Here is a 22,389-nt window from a genome sequence, read left to right on the forward strand (position 1 = left end):
CACACGTTTTCCTAACTTTTAGGACATACCATAAACAAATATATTAAATTTTAATGCTAAATTTATGTGCAGATTAATTTCTCGTACATTTTTCGGAGCCCAGATTAGTTTCATACTGCCAGACACCAGCCCAACCCCTCTATGTCTTTCCTTTGCAGCTACTGATAAGTAAAAAGCTGCATGTGCGTGTGTGTGTGTGTGTAAATGGGTGACTGACCTTTGCTCTTTAATGTATTTATTTAAAGAAAAAATTACATTAAATTTGTTGCGTTCATTAAATGTTATTCATTTGCTTCAAATTGAATATTTATCCGCTTCTTTTGGTTTGCCAGTGCGTCTTCTCTGCTTTTCGAATCATCCCATCAGCTGGCTAAACCCACCCTCCTGCATCGCCCATTCTTCTTCTCCTTTTTGGTCAACAGTTCTAGTCGGTTCCATTCTTGACCTCCTCAGCATCTAGGGAAGTGGGTTTACCGTTAATTTGCTTGTCAGCATTGGAGACGATCTCATCGTCGCCCTCTTCGTTGGGGAACAGAGTGATGAATGAATCATTATCGCCGATTATAGTCTGATCCATATCGGAACCATCGGAAAAAATGCTTGTTTTATCCGAATCGCATAGCGAAATGCAATCAGTTGCATCTACATTGCTTTGATTCTGGTTCAAACATTTAGCTGCCACATTTGGTCCATCGCCGGACCCATCCAATAGAGAACCATCCACCACAGTCTTGTTACGTGAACGGATGCGAATACGTGGTTTTTTCTGTTTCTTCTTCTTTTTATCTTTTGTAATATCCTCTTGTTTTTGCTGCTGCTGCTCCTGCTGCTGCACATCCTTGATCAGGCACTTGGGTGCCTTCTTGCTTTTAATCTTGGTGTTCTTGCTAGATGCCTTAACCAATAGCTCATCGTTTGAAGGCCATTCCTCCTCTCGAATGGTCTCCAATTTTCTTCCTACTGACACCACCTTCGGTGGGTTGCCTTCGCTTTCATCATCTTTTTCGTCGTCATCGTCATTCGAGTCCACGCGCTGCTGCTGCTGACGCTGGCGCTCCTTTTCTTGCTGTTGCTTCGTCTGCTTGAAGTTACGTTTAAGCTCATCCCTAAAAGTTATGGTCTCATTGTTTGGTATTTTCATTAGAACTTCAAACATTTCCCCGCTGAAGGTGAACATATTACAGACAACTGACCCTTGAACTTTTGGTGAATTAATGATCATTTCCCGGCCATCGTTCAGGGCAAAGGTAACGTCTTGTATGTCATTTATCGGAGTCAATGACAACTTTTGCAATGTATTTTGCAAACGCTTCTCATCAAAGCCTGAAGTCCGCTGGACATGCTTATGCTTACGGCGAGGCGTTCCCTTACCGCCAATCCGAACCTGATCCTCAATTTTCTTTAGCTTGGCAGCCTTCATCATATTGTTGTCGTTGTTCTCACGATTTCTGCAGTTCACAAAACACGTAAAAATTAAAAAAATACTCACACACACGTCGACACAAAAAGGATTATTAAAATATTGCAAATAAAACTAAAAAGTTGATACTTTACTCAGCAATTGTATTGGGAATATTCTTTTTTTTTCATCATTTTGCTTTCACTAGTGACTAGTCCTTCTCGTTTCAGGTCCAAGCGTTGAATGAGCTAGCATAAATCATTCCACTTGAAAGTCAAAAAATTATTCAAGTCATGGACTACTAGATTTGTCAAGGTCTTAGCGATGGCAAATCGAAGAAAGCATTAATCGATTAAAGAGCAGACCCGATTAATCGATAAAATGTTTTTCTAGTTGGAACGGTTTGGGTAAACAATGATTACGGTTACGGTTATGGTGTATGAAAGCTTTCTATTAACCGATATGTCAAAGAAAAAATCAATAAATGGATCAATTGAAGAAAATGTGCTTTAGAGTAAATTTTATTTTAATTTTGTTTATCATGACGATTGCTAAATTCTATTTGTCTAGCAATTCAATTTCCCTTCACTTTCTCTTTTCTTCTCTCTCTCTCTCATTCCTTATGTCTCCCATTTTATGTCTCCTTTGGCTGCGGCAAATGGGCCTATTAAAGCGTGAATTTAATTTCGCCTTGTAAACATTTTATTTGATTTTATTTGTTTTAATGCGGTTGCTCAACCAAGCAACGAGCAACCAACATCTCGACTTGATGCTGGTTCACCCAAGAGCAAGAGAAGCAGAAGCAGCAGCAGCAGCAGCTGAAATCCGTCCAACCCGTCGTCCAATGCTCCTTCAATTGGCCGTTGGCTGTTTACTTGGCGCAACGGAATGCTTTTTTCATCGCCTACATTGCCGCTGCCTTCTGTCTGTCCGTTTGTCCATCTGTCTGTCTCTCTATCCTGCGGTCTGTCCATTCGTTTGTTTGCCGCTTTTCTCGGCGCTGCAGTCGACCGCGTTAAAATGCTGCCGGCGTTTTGGGCTGCTCATTTGACTGGGTCTTTATGTGTGTCAGTGTTTGAGTGCGAGTGTGAATGTATGTAAGTGTGAATGTGAGATACCTCAACCTTTTACTGTCTCCTACATACACCTACAGATACATGCATTACGTCCTCTTCTGCTCTATTGCTTTCCTTGCCCATCCACTAAAGCTGCAAAAGTTGTCAATGGTCGTCGGAGGAGAAGTTTAACTTTGTTGCTGCATTTTGAACTCGATTATTTTGGTGGCTCACCCATTTAAAGGAAGCCTTATATAGAATTCGAAATACTCTTTCAATACTTCCATGCAACTATTTGAAATGTGTGGATATATTTAAAGCTCTTTAAAGTAGAACTAGTTCCTTTTACCGATAACCAAATAAAGATTAACATTTCAAATGTACATCTCTCGTGTCAGTAGCAAGTAACTTTTTGGCAAAGAGTATCGAAACATACATAGAGGTTAGAAAAAAGAAAAATGCAAGCAAAATGTGGTTATTTTTACGTTTACACACACACACACACACACAGACACAGACTCGGCTTGCACGAAGAGTAGAAGGAGGATGCTCGAGGTGGCGTTGACCGCAATTCCAACTGCCAAACTGACCAGAAAGGCAAAAGGAACTGACCTCAGCCTCGGCATTTTGGCTGAAAATAGTTTTTGTTTTGTACCGAGAATAGAAAGCTGGGCAACATTTAGCTACCAGTTACCTGGCCATGCCACGCCCCCATTTTACGAGCAACTACTACCAATACTACTACACAGTTGCAATTTCCAAACGATGTTAGATGATTTTCCTTTTGTTTTATTTTCACTATTTTCTACCTATTTTGTGATTTATTCCAGAGCACGTATAGAGGAAGAGAGTGAGAGAGAGGGAGAAGAAACTGGTATATAGGTAAGTAGGCGAGACAAGGGCGAAAGAGGAAACGGTCTTTCAGTGTTGGCATAATCTACAGTTTGTGTTTTCAATGCCTGTCAGCCCAGAGATGCCCAGGTGGAGAAGGATATCGAGGCGAATGGAGAGGGCTGGTACGTTGGTATTCGATGGTGCCAACTATCCAATGACTGCAGCTTGATTCTCTTGACCACTGGCCAAAGTGCTACGGCTAAATCGAAGAAGAAGCCACATCTTGGGTTTGGTCAAGTGAGTGAACATCATTTCTCCTCCCCCCTCCACCACACCACACCTTACCACACTCTGGCTTCGTTCATCTTAAACGAAATCCCAACAATTTTAATGCCAACGAGAAATAGAAAGGTGTCATATATCTCATACGATATGTATAAGTAATCACTGCTTTTCTATGGCTTAGCTTAGCATCTTAAAGTGTCATCTTCAAGTCGGCCAAAAGGAAGACCAAAATGGGGAAAAAATGCATTTAACTCAAACACTCCTACAGACTAACAGACAGGCAGTGAGCGAGACTTGATTAATAGCACAAAACAAACCGAAATAGGTGCTAGAGAAATTAATGTAAAAGATTTCAATGCTCAAAATATTCGATTATTTTGGTGCGGTAAATTCAACGTTTAAGCGTGCAAAGGGAAAGAAGAGTAAATATCCCACAGGATTCCAACTGGGCCAGAGCAGTCGCTGAGGCAGCCGAAATTAAATTAAGCAAATGCTGGCAAACTGTCTGGAACACATACACACACAGAGGCACACACAGAGGCACACACACATGCCCACACACGCACCCAAGTATTGAAGACAAAAGGGAACTGTAAAGAGAGGAAAACTGAAGTGGGAAATGGTGGAAATGGTTTTTCGGATTGGGAGTCCCGAGGCTCGGCGCGTGAGAGGGACAGACATGGAGTGTGAGAAGCGATTTCTGTGGAACTGGTCGTTTTTTGCTGTCACGCGCGCTTTGTTTGCCATTTTGAAAAATGCCCAATGCACGCACACACACACACACTCACACACACACTGACGCAACCAAAGTAGAAAGGGAGAGTGTGTGGGAGAGCTCTCACGTTTTTGCCATAACTGAAATTCAGGCTTTAAACCTAAGCAAAAAGGCTTACAAAATGGGCTAAACAAGCAACAGCAAGGGAGGAGAAGGGTTTTTAGTCCCTACACAATCCCGAATCCGGATTCCGAATCCGGAATCCAGACCAATGCAGAACCTAACTGGACCGGCCTTCTGCTACTGCTACTGCCACTACTGTTGCTGTATCTGTTTATATTTACGTCACCAGCAGAGAAATGCTTAACCCATTTATGCCATTAAAAGGATTTCACAGCCGACTGAAGTCGAACTTTATCCTCGCCCTTCCGTCGTCTCATCTCGGGCAATGGTTGGTTAATGAACGTGGCAAGCCCAAAATATGTTCTACATTTTTATACCCTTGCCAAATTCCAAACGGAAAAAACTTTCTCAACTTGCCTAAGAAATGCCAAAAATTGTTAAGAGAGCGAGAAACCGTCACAAAAGTCGGCTGATTTTTTGTTGTCAAGGTCTCTTTTTTCCTGGCTTAATCTATATATATGTACATGTCGAAATGGATCGTATCTATGGCAATCAAAAGATGCCTTCATTATGGTGGCAAAAGACGGGCATGGGGGCAGCAAGGAGAAAACATCCTTGGCATATCCGTTTGCTAACAGCAGCAACTATTTTTAGTGCCCAAGTTTCTTAATAAATTTTCCAATGCCGCTTTTTATTATTATTTCAAGGGGTCTGCAAGGGGAGACAAGAGAAGTGTGTGTGTGTCTAGGTGTGTGTGTGTATTTGAAAAGTTTACCAAATGGGGCACACACAGACACACACACACTCAGCATGATGCACTTAGCCCTGGCGTGGCGTGTGGCGAGTCAAATGAAACAGAAATCGGCATAAAACATGACAAGTGGAAACTGAGAGAACGAGCTAAGAGAAAGGGAAAGGGTTTGGGAGGATGAAGCTTTAAATGGAATAAAAATATGGGCCAAAGTTAAGCAAATTGTATTTGTGGCTGTGTGAGAGTGTGCGTGTGTGTGTGTGTGAAGGACATTATATGTGAAATAATGATAACTAGCGAAAGCAATCAAACTTTTACAAAAGTTAGCAGCAAATGAAAAGCATTGAGAAAATGCAAATAAAATGGAAATGATCTTAAAATCCATTTTGTTTTTCATTCAAAAATTTTGGAAACAATTTTTTGATGCAAAGCAAAGAAATTAAATGTCTATATTAACATTCTTTCAAAGGTCATGTAGGTCCTTGAAATCTGCTGAAATTTATCCACACACACACACACACACACACACAGAGTATCCTTTGTATTGAAAATATTGAAAATATCCTATTAAACGGCTTCCATAGAAACATTTGATTTAAATGTGTACAAAACAAAGGCATATTGTTTTTGTTGTACCTTTTTCTTCTATAAATCCAATTAATTCATTTGTTTTTCAAAGTTTTAGATGGTGATCTTTGAAAATTGCTTAATTCAAAGCAGAATAAAAGTCGCTTTAAGAACTTACAGATTTTTTATGATTTTTTCTTGTTTGCACAGTTATTGCAAATAGGTAACCGACACCTGTTCATTAAACAGTTTACGTGAAGGCTTCTTCTTGAAAGTTTGATTGGTAGCAAAAAGATGAAAAAAAGTAATAAGCTCACTGATTGACTTAATGACAAAGTCAAATCAATGTGTCTTTTGTCATTTTTGTCATTGTGTGAGTGGGTCGAGACAGTCAGGCCGTAAGACTTATGAAAGATATATAAAAGAGAATTATTTTGCGGTGGACTCCTTCTGCTTTTGTCGTTTACTTTGGCAGTGTGGCCCATTAATGTTTAAAGACAACATGTGAGCCATTATGCAGAGCACACACACTCGCACACTCACACTCACACACACACACAACCATTTGCATACAAAGCAGCTTCTGCTGGTTCTTTTCGCTTGACTCTGCCACTGATATTTGCGTCTAGGTGTAGTCAAAGTCTCAGCTTAACTGTAACTCAGCTCCCCTCTTTCACTCACTTGCTCTCTCTCTCTTTTTATATGAGCTTTACTTACCGCACGAGACCTACCCACACACCACATTTCCCCCCATCCGTGTCCTTCATCCGCGTTCAACGCTGCCACTGTATGCATCACTTTGAGTATATTATTTGCAGCACATTTATAACGATATCACAACATAAAAAGCGTGTTATTTGCCAACTTAAACATAAGCGTATCATGCTTCTTCACCCCTCCTGCCACACCCCCTCCAGGGCATGTTGTTCTTCATCATACGTGGTTAGAGCAGGGCAAAGGGCAAAGTCAGAAATGGTCGGTAGAGAACCACATCAGCAACATTAGCAGCAGCAGCATCAACTGTGACAACGTCAACAACCAAAGGCAGTGCAAAATATTCACATACGAGTTTGTCTATGTATATATAAGTATATGTAAGTTTACCTCAGTCCACTCTTAGTGTGTGTGTGTGTGTGCGTGCGTGTGTGTAATGCGCTCCAAAAACTATCAAGAACAGAGCAAAACGAATATTTGGTTGGAAAAGGCAGCGCATAAAAATGTTTCACCCAGACAAAAGACAAAATAAACTGAAAAATCTTTCCTTTAATTTGCATTTCCTATAGTGAGAGATACATATATACTAAGTGCTTATAGTAGTTGGTCGAAACAAAACCTACATATATATGAGATTCCAAAATTTTTAATCTGTTTTATTCAAGGACAGAGATTGGCCATTAAAATATTATATGCCAAGTCACGGCTTCATTTTGTGTAATGTTGGGCAAATTTGAAATAATAAAAGAAAAAGTTTTAGTCTACTTACTATTTTTTATGGCGGTTTAGTTTACTTAACGGTAAAAGTGCATAATTTGAGGCCATAAAGCTTTGAAAGGGACTTTAAGAAGATTTACTATGGGAACGCGATAAAATTCTGGCATGGCGGAAGGATAATTATAGCAAGAACTTTTGTTGTTGTTTGTCAAGAGGACAGACAAAGTGTAAATAATATTCACATACCCTTTATGTAAGGGTATAATGGGCTAAGTTTGGTGTTGATGTTGGTGTTGTCCTTCGGTAAGAGTCGCTTAGCATGAAAGTAGGAATAAGCTCTCTTCGAATCACGTGTGTGATCTCAGTGAGAGAGACAGGGAGTTCAAGACACAGTTCAAGATGGCTGACGCCCATTTCAGTTAGTTATTTTGCATCTCCCTCTTGCACTCTCTTACTCTCTATCTGTCTGTCTGTTTGCCTCTTTCTCGTGTTAGTCGTTTTTGCCTTTATACTGCATATATTTGAAGCAGAGTGAACTAGGCAGCCACTAGATTTGCATTTACCTCGCTTTCTGCTCACTTCACAGCACTTTCCCCTTCCCCATCATTCCCTGCATCCTTCCATCGCTTATGCCATGTTCACCTAGTATCATTCCCTTGCATTTTGTTGCTCTTGTGTTGGTTTATTTACTTGGTATTTTTTTTCGGTATTATTATTGCATATTTTGTGTTGTTCGCTTCGGTTTATATGTACACACACACACATATACACATCCACACATATGTGATTATTCGAGTGTGTGTATGTGTGTGTGTGTGTGTGTATATATTTTCCAACCGTGTGCTCGCTCGCGCTTTACGTTAATGCGAAATTTATGCTTCATGCGCTTTTAGTGCTGTCATAGAATCATCCTCCCCTGCCCAACCCATCCACCATCCTCCGTCCGCCATTTCGTGCCTCCTTTCCCCATTTCCCTTACTCTTTATCCACTTCTGTTTATGCTGCTCTCTTCCCTCTTATCCATACGGCGTCGCTTGAATTCCGTTTTTCTTTTTTCGGTTTTTTCTTTTTTTTTTCTGCATGAGGAAAAACGAATATTTTTTAGGGGCTGATGTGGCAGAGGTAGAAGAAACGGAAATAGCTGGGAGTTTGGGGAGTTTCCATATAATGGATGGCCACATATTGATATTGACTGAAAAATTTTAGCAACACACCAACACACCAATACAAACGCAATACCCCGCGAGGATGCAGCATTGATAAAAACAAATACATAAATATTCAGAGAGTAAAAGTATTTATACATTTTCCCTCAATACTAAGTCTAAAATTACAAACAACAATTTCAATAATAATAACCATTATAAATATTTTCATTCGAGATTCGTGAGATATTATCAAAGGATTCTCAGAAATCTTTGGCTAACACTTTCAAAAGGACCCTTTCTGAAAAACACCAACTGAAAAAGAGCTCTAAGAAACGTTTAACCAAAAACAATTTAATAACGAAAACTCATCCATCAAATTGGCTAACATTTGTTGCTACATTAATTCAAAGGATAATTGATCATTAATAAGCCCAAATATATTTTGATTGATGTAGTTTTCAATAAAAGAAACTAACTTTGTTAAAAATCTCTGATTTGTATATTAAGAATTGATAACTTTGCATAAAAACTTCTATTTCAATCAATTTTCGTATAAACCAAAAGCATTTTAGAGTCATAAGACAAAGGCAAGGATAAAAGGAATCTACTGCTACTGTTGTCTATCTAATATGTCATAAGACAAAGGCAAGGATAAAAGGAATCTACTGCTACTGTTGTCTATCTAATATGTCATAAGACAAAGGCAAGGATAAAAGGAATCTACTGCTACTGTTGTCTATCTAATATGTTCCTTTTGTTTCCTGTTTGCTTTGCTTTGCTCTCTTTCTCTATATACGACATTTTATCTATAAATAAATACTTTTACTGTTGGCCGATACAATCGATTTAAGCGAACCTAAAGGCAAAAACAAAGGATTGAAGGACGAAAGTTAAATTTGGCCCTTTGTTAATTTTATGACCTGCATGGTGAATAGGTCACGATTTTGATCAAATTTTAAGCCCTTTTTAGGCACTTATGTTAGAGAATTTTAAATAGTTTTTCGTTGCCAAGAGAGAGTAGTTGAAATTGAAGTAAACTTAATATAACAAATTTGATTATAAATACTTTTCTTGAACTTTCAGCGATTGTTTGTGCAGTTGTTGCTAAGTTGTTGACAGACTTTTCAATCGAATTGTTAATTGAAAAATGTTGAGCAGAGTTATAATAATGTGATTCTATCGATCAGATGTATATGAGTGTGTGTGTATGTATAATGTTGTTCTGCTACATTTGGTACTTAATTTGAACATTTTCTAGTTCTAATGACCTGTTCTGGTGTACAAGCAACTTCCTGAGAGTGGACAACTTTAATCACTTTGCAGGGGCATTTTGTTCGTGTGTTTGTTGTTGCTTACACAAATACATAAACAAACACTTTGGACTAAAACAGGCGAAAACTAACAAACAAGCAGGTTAATGTCCCTTTTCATATCCTCCACTCGACTCCACTTTTGGCTCTGAGGGTGCTTCATCGTCTTGGTTCTTGCCTTGCCTTGCCTTGCCACAAAAATGTAAATGTAAATGCTGAGTGTATTCGTAGAGTGTATTTATAACATGCTGTGTGTTTGTGTGTGTGTATGTTTGCCTCCTGTTAAGTAGTTATCGCTGTTGTTGCTGTTGCAAGAACATTTTGGCTTCTCTAATGCGTTCATTGGCAACCAGGCGACAGCAACAACCAGGCAACCAGACAAACAGCAATTTTGCATTAGTATGCGTGCCATTTCATGTACATAGTTCCACTGGCCCATCCTGCTAGGGCATAGCTGGGTCTGGTCCGAACTGATCGGGTTGTTGTTGCCACTTAGTTGCATTCACACACCCTTCTCCCACTCTCTCTCTCTCTCACACACCCTCTTTTCCTTGGTGTTGTTGCTAAATTTGCGTTAACTTAATTTAATAAACTTGCATGATGTGCCGTTTGCAGGGGGAGGATGGCAACTGAAGCATCGTAAGGGGGGCGATGGTAACAAACTTAGCTGCAAAGTTTCAATGTTATTTCTAGTTAGAGTCTGATTTTGGTTGAACTTGTAAACTACGTGTAGATTTATTTATTTGGCTCACTCTATACAGCTCAGGGCCAACTAAGCTATAGTTTGAACTCTTTTATTAGGTTCCTAAAGCAAATCACTCCAAAGCTCCTGCATATAGGAAAAACTTGGCAATTAGTCGCAAATAAATTTCATTCCAAGTAGTCCTCACATCATTTTCATTTCATATCACGCATACGACATGTCATTCAATGGTATTTATATATTACCCATACGACATGTTGTCAAATTAAATTGAGAAGAAAATGTTTAAAGTAAAGCAATACTTCTCTATATTTAAGAAGATGAACGACTCTTCAATGAACTTGGTTTCAGTTAGAAACCAATCATTAGTCAGTATACTATATAGACCCAGATGATATATATACATTCACATATATCGAAGCTTCTGTTGATTTCTCGTTTGTCCTTGTCCTTGTGTGCAAATTATGTATGGCTGAGAATGTGAAGAACTTTTGAAAAAATCTGTTTACCCATTTATTTATATTTAACCCTCCCTCTTAACCTACCATCCCCAATCTCCTCTTTCTATCTCCACGTGTGTGTGTGTGTGTATGCTTGTGTTGCTATTAAAACGCAATTTTAATTTTGTGCCAACATTAAGCACATGTCATGGCAAAATGTAAAAAGGGGGCCAATGGGGCAAGTTAATACGCACATATGTACATATTCCTACATGTGAACAAACATATGTATGTACATAGGTTTATGTGAGAGGGGTGAGGGGCGTGGTTTCAGATGGCCTTGACTCTTTTTGTTGTGCAACAAGGTTGATGGAAGCCAAAAAACCCTTCAACCTTCCCCAAAAACCCTAAGCACCCAGCAACCCATCCAACGACATGCCGCAATTTTGTGTAAGCAAAATAAAAAAAAAATTCTTCAAAATTTTATAGCATAAAAAGTTGATAGGGAAGTTTTTAGCTAAGACAGTAACAACAACAACAACAACAACAACAACAGCAGCAAAAGAAATGTTGATGTAACGCAAAAATATTTAAGTCCCTGTGTGTGTAACAAAGAATTTTGACGCGTGCCAGGCAACAAAAAATCCTAAAAAAAGGAAGCAAATAAAATGAGTAGAAGAAAAACACCAACCAGACATGAACATTATAAACTAATTAAGACAAATAACTGGATTGTAATGTGAGCAGGCAAAGGAAGTCAATGCAAAGGGGGAAACGAGGTGCCGGGACAGACAGCAAGACGAGAACGAAACCCAGGAGGAGACTAATTACTTAACAAACCTTCGAAATGTAATTAAATTTACACATTTTCTACACACACACACACCAAAAAAGGGAAAATGAAACACTCACACATCAATAAGCATTCAGTGAGCTCACAATTATTGAATAAACATTATGCAGGTGTTCAGCATTTGAAATATTTTAATATCCTTACTAAATAATTTAATTCAGGGCTTTGATTAAAACGAAATGTGCAATGTAAATGTTTGGCGCTTTAGATGATGAAAAACGTCGATCAATAGACTTGAATTTGGTCATAGAACAATCGGTTTATAGCCCATAAGTATCGATTTCTTTGGCACTGAAATCCACAAATCATACATATATAAAGAAGATATATTTAAGTACATGCCATAGCCAAAAAGTAAACCCACAACTGAATTACTTAGATGAGCAGAAGATGCCTCAAAAAGCATTGAATGAATAATGCATTGACGCATACGAATGAGTGAGTTGATAAGTTCCTTCTCTTCCTCTCTCTCTCTCTCTCTCTCTCTCTGTCTCATTCTGTTTCTTTATTCCTTGCACTTACTGGACGACCTTGGCAATCAATTTGTATCTACTATTTTCTCTATTCTTAATTTAAAAGCTAGCCTCAGCCCTAATCATTGTCTCAGCCTTGCCAGGACCGGCTCAAGTGAAATTTGAGGGGCTAGTCCTTTAGTAAGAAGTTTTAAGCACATTGAGCTTGAAAAATAAAGACATGTGTCTATTGGAGAATCGATTGCATCATGCTAGGTGAGGGTGATTTAATGCTCCGAATCTGATTTGGTCACACAAAAGCGGATTTCGAAAATGATGGCAAGAGTAGAAGAACGGCCGCATCTGTTTTCTCATTTTTGTTTTCTTGTTTGACTTTTGCAATGCCAGACGAAGCGATGGGGTCTGCAATCTAATGTATAATTAAGCAGCTTCTTGTCTGTCCTGGTGGATAACCGAAACTTCCCTGGCCGTAGCCAGCAGCAGCCGTGAATCGAGACAAGGGAGGCAAAAAGAACAACGGCAGACAAATAAAATAAAATTCAATTCCAAAAGGCAAAAAAAAACCGGCGAAAGGATCTGCAGATGTAGCCAGTCCTTGGATATGAGTGAGCCAGTCCTACCTAGTCTATCTCTTCAGCTCTCTCGCTTCTTTCCCATCTCTCTTGCTCTCTTTCTGTCTCTCTCTCTGTTTGTTGATTTTGTTGTGTTGTCAGCACGTTTGTCGACAATGACTGCGACGCTGCCTGCACTTATCTCGCGACGCCAACAGCGAAGCCTCGACGCGTAAATATGCCGCGCAAATATGGCGGAAGGAAGCAGATTAACACGGCAACCAGATACCCAATAGCAACAACAACAACAAGAACAGTAGCAGCAATAACAACTACATAAATTCATGGAGAAGCCGGCAATCATCGCTGTTACCTTTCTCCTATCCCTATCTCTTTGCTTCGTTTCACTCCGCTTTTCCATGGCATTGCTCTTTATCCAAAAAGCCACACTCCACCTGTCTTTCTGTCTTTTTGTCCTTCTGTCTTTTTGCCTTTCTGCTTTTCTGCCTGCCCGCCTGCCTGCCGGCCTGCCTCTCTGCATTTATCGTTTTCTTCGTTTCAATGCTGTATATATTTTTGTCATTGATTTCAGTTTATCTCTTGCTGCTCTCCCCCTCTCTTTCGTATTGTCCTGCTGTTTGGTCTCTATCTCTTTGTATACCCTCTTCCAAAGGGGTATCTATACATACATATTCTATGCGTTAGAGAAAACTCAGCTCTATAATATCGAATGGTGCCCGTTAAAGATGTCATGATGCCAAGAATCCAATCCGATCCTTAATGTTTATTTTTGTATCCAAATTCTCATGAAACTGCTCTAAGCACATCTCTTTTTTTGGTTTGATTATAAAAACGGGTATAGGGTATTGTCATGTCGACTCTTTTAGTGAGTGCATCTGCAGTGTGGATCTCTGAATGTATGGGTGAGTTCAATTTAAACGGCGACCGACTTTTCAGTGGGGGTAAAACAAAAAAAACAAAACAGAAAAAGAAGTAAATTTCATTTCATTTAATTGCCGCCCGCAATTTAATTCCAACTCATTTCCAATCACGCACACCAACTTCGCTTCGTAAGTCACGGTAAGATGGAAGCACACGCAACACAGCTGCAATGCCTTTCTCTCTCCCTGGCCTTATCCTGGCCTTGTCTTGTGTGTGTGTGTGTGTGTGTGTGTGTGTGTGTGTTGCCAGTGGCTCAGCCCAACGGATCCATTTGGAGCTTGGTACGCATTTTAATTGGGTTTACTCGAAAGATAAAGGATCCAGTTCATATATGCGCATATATTGTGAAATGATTCCCCCTTTCCCTTAATGTGTGACAAAATGAGCAAAATGCAAAATGAATGAATGCTGCAAAAACATACAAAAACAAACTGAGCACAAAAAAAAAATCACACCGAAAGCCAACTCCATAATGATTTCCAATTCATTTATACATACAACCAAAATTTTGGGCACAAAATGCAACATTTCACAGTAGTTCCCAAATGAATTCATTTGCCATCAATCGATTGAATCCCCATCATCCCATCATTGAAGCAATTTTATTGCATTGGCAATGGCAATGGCAGTGGCAACGGCAAATTGAAATTGGCCCAGTGGCCGCGCGTAGCTCATTATTTTGCATTAAATTTTTTTTTTCCCCAGCCGCCATTTTCATTGTCATTCAGCAGCCATTGTGCAAGAATATAATTTGCCAAGTCCACCACCCAATATCAATCCACAAAAACCCACCACCCCACCACCGACCCACCACACGCAAACCAAAACCATTTAACTGCAAATGCAATGTGTGAAAAAGAATACACAAACCAAAAAAAAAAAGTGGATCACATCAGATACAGAATCCGAATCCGAATCCGTATCCGAATCCGCATCAGAGCCCGAATCAAAGCGTGTTAAAGGCGAATCAATGCGATTGTAATGAGCGTTGACCGCAGTGTGAAAACAAATTGAATGCATCGACGGTCACGCACACTAATACAAAGCAACGAAAACACACACCCACAACCCACACAACACACATTCAGTTTAATTTGAGTTGAAAATAAAGGGAAAATCAAACCATTTTTCTATAACTTGGCATTCGTTACGGTGATTAATATCAACCAATTGCCATATGAATTGTTAGCTTGTCTTGACTGCCACTTAACTGACAGCTAGTTGAAATGAATGCTTGTTAAATATTCATTTTCGGGCGTTCACTGACTTGCTCAACAATCTGAAACTGAATCTCGAATGTCTGAACTGTCAACGTTCTAAGTTGTATTCAGAGCATGTTCAAATTATATAGTAGCATGCAGATGTCACAGTTCTATCAACAAGAGCTATAATTAACGGAGTTTGTTTTTTATTTTCGTATTCGTAGTGTACAGTTTAAAGTTATTTGTAGATTTCTGATTTTAAGTGTACATAGCAAATGGGAATGGCGTATAAGTTTGATTTTCTATACAACAGCCTGAAAGTAGGCAATGTTTTAAGCGTAACTCTCCATAACTTTGATCAGCAGGATTAGCAAATTCCCAAAGACCCTGCCTGAACTTTGATTGTTAGTTAACCGATCGAGACATTATCTTAATATAGTCAAAGCAATCAATCCGTTTATTTATGTATATCGTACTCATACTCATAATGATGCGCTATTTGCCTGACTCATGATGGATGAACTAAGTTCCATGCCGGGGTAAATGTTACAAAAATCATGAATGCAAAAGTTGAATGCCATTCATAATATAAAGTTGGGCAACTTTTTCTTCTGATGCTATCTAACATTTAACATTTTACCTTTTCATTTGCATTTGCATTTACATTTACAATGACAGAACTCTATCAGAGCCATTAAGTTAACGGACAAGAAGGCATCCTCGGATGAGTTACACCCCTCCTCCACCGCCCCCACCACGCCCATTACATTGTTGTTAACGCCATAAATATGCAAACATGTAGATGTCGCAGCAAACGAACAGACAGACAGACACACAGAGAAAAAGGAGGTAGAAAAGTTGAAAAAAGAAAAGAAAAAAGAAGTAATAGTTGTGGCAACATAATGGCATCATAAGAGGTGGAGAGGGGGGGTATGGGAGTCAAAAAGGCAGGCTGAGAGTGGTACGTTGGCACATAACTAGCGTTTAACATTAATAAAAATTTGTTGTCCACAGTAGCAGCTGCAGGTAAAGGACACTGACACACACCGAGAAAAAAATGGACAGAGAGAGAGAGCAAGACAGACCGAGTTGAGGGAAAAAAGCTTGTCTCGCATTAAATGTAATTAAAATCAGTTGCAGATTCCAGCGGACTAAATGTGCGGGGGGCAACATGGGGGGGGTCTACTAACGATGCCCGCGAAATTAAGTGAAAATGTTTGTTCTAGAAGAGAGAGAGAGAGAAAAAAATGCTCTGCATAAGTTCAGGCACACAAAAAAAATACAAGAAGGAAGAAAGTAATGAAAACGGTAGCTTCAGAGTTCACTATACTCTTACAGCTCCTTTTCTCCCCCTCTCTCTCATACTTTCTGCCTCTTTCCTTTCTTCTTTGTCTGCCTGCTTCGCGGGTATCTGACATATGCAAATAGGTGCTCTTTTAGGTTTTCTCCATGTTTCTTTTTCTTAGAGTCTTCGACTGCTGCATTTAGAATTTAATTAAATATGTTGGTTTTACCGGGTCCAGGTCCGGGTCCGAGTCTAGCCACGGTGGTTATGGGTGTACGGTGCCCAGCTCCGTGTTTAATCGCCTAACCGCAATGGCAACAAGTGTCCCACCTTACACACACAGACACACACAACCCTCTACGACATGCCCTTCACCCCTCTTGAACCGTGCGCTTCCTACGGGAAATTACAAGCCAAAACGTGAATAATTAAGCGGCCAAGAACATTTCCTCAATGCTGGTCCCCCCACCTCCACCCCCGCCCAACCAGGTAGCGACAACAGCAGAAAAAAAAGAAAGAAAAACCCGAAACGGGAAAAAGGAAACAAAAAGGAGGAGGGACAACCGCCCACTAATGCGTTGATAATTATAAAACGACGGCAATGAAACAGAAAAGGAATAACGAACAAAAAAAAAAAGGCAAAACAAGTACAAATGAAATGCCCCACATACAAAAAGGAAGAGGAAAATATCTTTTTTTTTTGTTCCTCACTTGGACATCGACTTGCAGGTACTCTTGAATGCCCAAATAAAATAGTTATTGATATCGAAAGAGGGTTTAACTGACTCCAACTCTGTCATTGAGTTCTGAACCTGCTTCCAGATGGAGTGCAAAACATAAATGGATTAAACACGATTCCTTTTTTTAAATTTCAAAATCAGCTTAAAATTCAGAGAATTTTAAACTACCGATAATACCCTTGGCCCATACTTTTTTTTCGAAGGGTAGACAACAAAACGAAAAGAAAAGAAAGGCAACAAAAAAAGTAACGAAATATAAGGAAAAGGGCAACCGGGAGAAAATTGAAAGTAAAAATAAACACAAATGCGTCGATTGTTTCACTTGGCGTGTGTGTGTGTGTGTGTGTGTGGCAGTGTCTGTGTGTGTATGCTGCGGGTCCCAGGCCGAGAATTGTAAATATTTTATTAGTTGAATTACGGCAAACGCTATGAGGCCCGAGAGCCAAAGCTGCCAAAGGCCGCAAACATCACGCACGAATCCTTCCTTCTACTCATTCCAATCCACCACCAACACCAACAACCACACCAACAACAAAAATCATCAAAAAGTATTCCATATATATGTTCATATGTATGTCTATGTGGGTATACATTTCCACATGTATATATTTGTTGATTTTCTGTCTGCTTCTTGTTTAGTTTTTGTTTTTGCTTTATTTTATATATCCAAAAATAGGCAAAGATATGTAAGCTAAAAAATTAATTTTATTTAAGTGATGTGAAAATAAATTCAAAAAGACAAATTTGTCCTGAAAATGCATAATATTGTATTGTACTTTTTCGTTCTTATCTAAAATAAGAATCAAAGTCAATTAGTTTACTCGAATTCCAAACGTTTGTTCTATTTAAGTCTGAAAGATTTGATACGAACCATCTTAAAAACACAGTTCCCATTCTGTATGCCCCCTTAACTATGCAATGGGAATTCAATTCAAAGAATTAATACATCTGCAAGGCGATCTAGAGGGCTTTTCCACTGACCCTTGTCTATTATTTGCCACAATTACTTTAAAAACACGTTCCACCTGAGTTAGTTAGCCATATCAAGTCCCTAGAAAAGTTTAGTTAAAACTAGTTTAAATGGATTTTAGTTAAACTGTATATATTTCGCAATTGTGAACATAAGTTTACATAAAGTTTTATATATTCCACTGCATTTTATTGTAAATGCCGCAAAGGGAAAAGCAAAAGAAAGCTGATTTTCAAAGTTGATTTGGTCTTATTCTGGCCTGAACATGGAGCAGCAAACTTAGGGAGGGGCTGGGATAAACTGACTGTAACAGACTCCATCCAGCCACTGACCTTGTTTCTTCAGTCTTAACCGAGTGAAACGCATTCGCTGGTATTATAATCCTCATTCTTGTTGAAAGTCTCTTGACATTTATGATGAACGATTTGCCACGCCATTGCAAATTAAAGTAACAACAAATAGCAACAGCAACAACAACAACAACAACAACTAAAACATCAAAAACCCGAAACACATTCCATTGGTGAGCATATAAAGTGGGGGCGAGGCAATGGTAAAGGGAAAAAGAAGACCAAAATCGAATAAAGCACTCGACAATCATCATCGGCAATGGATAAAACCATAGCAGGGCGTAATGGAATAGCTTGCCATGTGCCACGCCCTTTCGCCTTTCGTTTTTTACCATTCTCCATTTGTTTTTGTATGCACAATATTTATACATATATATACACTATATATACATATAGATTTGCCCGTTGCAAGCAGTAAAAATGTGGCTGTGGTAAATGCATCATCATCCACGTAGCAGAACAAAAGCGCAAATAAAATTTGTATCTCTAAAAACATGGCACAGACGGCAAATGGGAGAGAGAGAGACAGTGGAAAGAGTGGTCGGGTGGAGGAGGTAAGGGCATGTAGACCAGAGACATTTCACTTCTCATTTTTGAATAGCTGCAGCAATGGACGGAAAATGTGAAGCGAAAAAAATTGCTTTCCATTGATATACAATATGCATTGATTTTAGTTTCGTTTCAATTTGCTTTAATAGATGCCTTCAATATTTTGTGAAATATCTAAAAGATTCAAATATCTGTCATCTATTTCAGCCAAATCGAAGCTATGTCAGTTAGTCATATGCATATCCACGAAATGTGCAAGAGAAGTGTGAGAACTTGAAAGATTTGTAAGCAGTTGACTTCAAGAGTTTCATGGATATACATACATAGATTATATAACGATTAGTTTTCCTTCCGACTATTTGACTATTCACTTATAAGTTTCCCTGCAAGAAGGACTTGTTCGCTTCTGATTATTTTGACTTCATGCATTTCAACGATCCATCAATACTTTACTTCTCTTTGCCTTTCAACCACATTCATTTGGCCCTCTATATTCTGTGCCCTCTTCCTTGAACTCTTCATTTTGCTTCGCTTCTCATCTCATCTGTTCTTTTTATTTATTCATCCGGCTTGTCTCTCAATCTCCTTTCGTCTCTGTCGTCTTTTGGCCTCTTTTTGGTCAACCACAAGCCATGCACGAGACTAATTGCTTCATGGCCACAGTGTGACCAGAAATTACCACATTGCCAGTCGAATGAGGGAAGAGAGAGTGGGGGGATGTGTGTCCTATTCCTTTCATTCTATCCCAATTGAGTGTCTTGTGATTTACATTGCGGCAAATCGCGAGGCGGCACAGAATGTATGACCTTGTTGCTTGTTTAGGGCGGGGGACGGTGAAACGGTTAGGCCATAAGCACTGCCCCATTATAAATGACTTCAGTCACTCTTTGGACATACACACACACACACACAAACACATATATGCACACACCACAAAATGTTCGCACATAATTAACTGATATCAACTATGAACAGCCGCCGCAGCTGTTGTCCTTAAGTTAGGAGGCCTTGCCTAACTTTTTTATTAAACATGGCCAACTCAAAATGACTGCCAAAAAAGAATATATGAACTAGTCAAAGCTGTTCTTACTGTTACTGACCATGACTGGCCAATTTGAATCTCCCTTCAACCAACAACCCCGACCCCTTGAAGGAAATGTATTATGCTCAAGAAATATTCACATTTGCCAAGAGATGAAAGAAAAGTGTGTTAAGAAATGAAATCATCATGGCCATTTGATCATTAATAAATCTTTTAGTTTCTCTCCTGCAATTGAAGGCCGCCAGACCTGACACGGAATAAAATGGATATCATTTGGATACCCTTCTTAGGATATTAGCAAGTCGTTGCCTTTTTTGTGGATTGGCTAAGCCGTTCTTCGTTCGTTTTTTTCGGGTTTCCACCCCCCATGTAATGTCCATTTCCATTCATTTTGTTTTCCTTTTTTTTCATAATATTCAAATCAAATGCAAACAATGGCCAACAAAGACCTAAAGTCACTCACTTTTCACAGCTTTCCATGCCGTCGTTCCATTTGGATTAAATATGGCTCATAGTTTTTTTTTTCACTTTCTTTTTGACTCAACTGTTTGCATTAATTTGATTCCCTTTTGGCGTTACCTTGCCTAACGCTCTCCGACTACTTTTGCCCAACTTCCGCATTTTATATTGTAATATCCGGCCGCTGCTTTTGGTCGAGTTTCCCAGGCCCAGGATCAGGAGAGCATGAGCAATAGCAGGAGCAATAGGAGTTAGTTAGTATCCCTACTTGGCCTCTGTCTCACACAATCTTGGTTTTTATGCAGTGCTTTGTTTGCATTTTCCAACTCATTAAGAGTAATTCGCTATATACTACCACTTTTTCTCCCCTCTCTATCTCTCTCTCTCTGAGACTACTATATACATATGTATGTATATGAATACATATCTCTCGTCTCTTCTTTCTCGTCTCTTTTCATACTCCGGGCAGAATAAATATTTATGTACTTTTTTGTTTTTGCCTTCAAAAGGTGCTCGTGTGGAAATTAAACACACGCAGACTTCTCAGCCAGGTGAAATCTGGCTAAACAACAACAACAACAACAAGTTATTTATGTGGCTGGGCTTCGGGGCTTAAATAAATTACCACAAATATATACATAAAAAAAAAATCAACAATGAAAAAAAGCAAAACTAATGAATGTGCAATACTGAAATGTTTAATACTCTTTCCTGCTAATTTTGCCCCACTGTATAGTTTAGCATTTCAATATAATCAAGCCGAGTTTAAATCGAATTTGACTGCATTATTCATTATATAGTAAATAGGAATGAACTGTGATAAATACTTATATAAATCGATTTACTTCCTGGATGATCTCTTCATCAAATTCATTTCATCTTTGGAAATATTTGCCAATAATACAACCACTTAGAGACTAATTTAAACTAAAAGCGTTGCAAGCCTCTGTCTAAAAGATATATAGCCACTCTCGATAGAGTGTATACAATACCAAAAACCAACGAAAAACCAAAACGGAAAACGAAAAATGAAAAACTGAGGTTGAGTTAATTAATCATCACATGAAAAATCACTGTATCAGTGGTCAGATGCAGATGCTGAAGTTGAAGTGGAAACAGAAACAGAAACAGAAACAAGAGGAAACACCAACAGGAATACGTTTTGGGCATAGGCATAGACCAAAGTGCCAAGGATTGGATGGGTGGGAGAAAGAGATTGGCCAGGCTGAGACCCATAAATAAAGTGACAACACGCACTAAACAAACGTGTGCAAAGAGACAGTATGTTAGCTGGGACGAGAGGCTATCTCTAAACGAAAATTACGCACAAGTTTGTTCAACAAGCCAACAAACAGGAATGACAAAAAAACAGGACACAAAAAAAAAAAAAGATGAAAAAAAAAAAGGAAAATAACAAGAGAAACACCCAAAAAAAAAAGAAAAAAAAAGAGACACAAAATGTGACATGTAGTGTGTACAACAAACAAGGAGGCGTCTGGTGACTGGTGACTGGCCACTGGTCACTGGCCACTCACTAAGTATGCGCAAGTAAGCGATATGCTATGAAGAATGGCGGACCCGAGGCCCCAAGTCACTGAGCCAACGAGCATTGCAAATGTCAACGGAGACAAGGCAAATGGAACAGACGGAAGGGACTAACCAGGCAAAACAACAAAAAAGAGAACGCCTTTATCTACAGTAGAACAAAACCCAGAGCGAAAAAATAAAAGGATCTTCTACCACACTTACTTAACTACAGTTAAAAGTGGCTAATATGGCTTATAGTATATACAAATATCTACTATATGGTGATCAAACGACTATTAGATATACTGATTATAGTAGATCCTCGATCGAGGACAAGTCAAAAATTTCCAAGAGATCGTTTTGCATTTGACATAAAGTTCATTGAACTTTACATCGATTTTTGTAATGCTTGCTCCACAGTGCCTACCGTTGCAACTCCTTCCCACCAACATGATGGCTGACGGAAGTCCGTTAGCGTGGTAACAGAGGACAACACAAACACACACACACACACACACACTCGCTTTCACAGCCACAGAATGCTAATGTTATGTGTGTTAGCCAAACGTTGAGTGAGTAAGCGAAGTCTTTATACATATTTCTTTTTTTTCTTCCTTATTTTGCTTGGTGCAGGACAAAACAATAATAAAATAAATAATCATAAAATAGAAATAAAATGACAAAT

General features: G+C 39.0%; 2 protein-coding genes across 5 annotated transcripts in view; both read right to left on the bottom strand.

The window, feature by feature from the left end:
- dpr8 (defective proboscis extension response 8) overlaps positions 1 to 22,389 on the bottom strand; it is a 114,091-nt gene that overhangs the window by 62,491 nt on the left and 29,211 nt on the right. The gene's annotated exons all lie outside the window — the stretch shown is intronic.
- Positions 316 to 1,630, bottom strand: LOC137587165 (uncharacterized). The gene is made up of 2 exons (XM_068303439.1): positions 1,555 to 1,630; positions 316 to 1,448 (listed from the first exon to the last, which is right to left on the bottom strand). The coding sequence occupies exon 2, from the start codon at positions 1,421 to 1,423 to the stop codon at positions 425 to 427; it is 999 nt and encodes a 332-aa protein (XP_068159540.1). The 5' UTR covers positions 1,424 to 1,448; positions 1,555 to 1,630; the 3' UTR covers positions 316 to 424.

Source organism: Drosophila tropicalis, unplaced genomic scaffold (genome assembly GCF_018151085.1).
Source record: "Drosophila tropicalis isolate 14030-0801.00 unplaced genomic scaffold, ASM1815108v1 contig_158, whole genome shotgun sequence".
Lineage (NCBI taxonomy): Eukaryota > Metazoa > Arthropoda > Insecta > Diptera > Drosophilidae > Drosophila > Drosophila tropicalis.

Bases quoted from the DNA above. Each gene is read 5' to 3' on its own strand.
- LOC137587165 (XM_068303439.1), bottom strand. From the start codon at position 1,423: ATGATGAAGGCTGCCAAGCTAAAGAAAATTGAGGATCAGGTTCGGATT.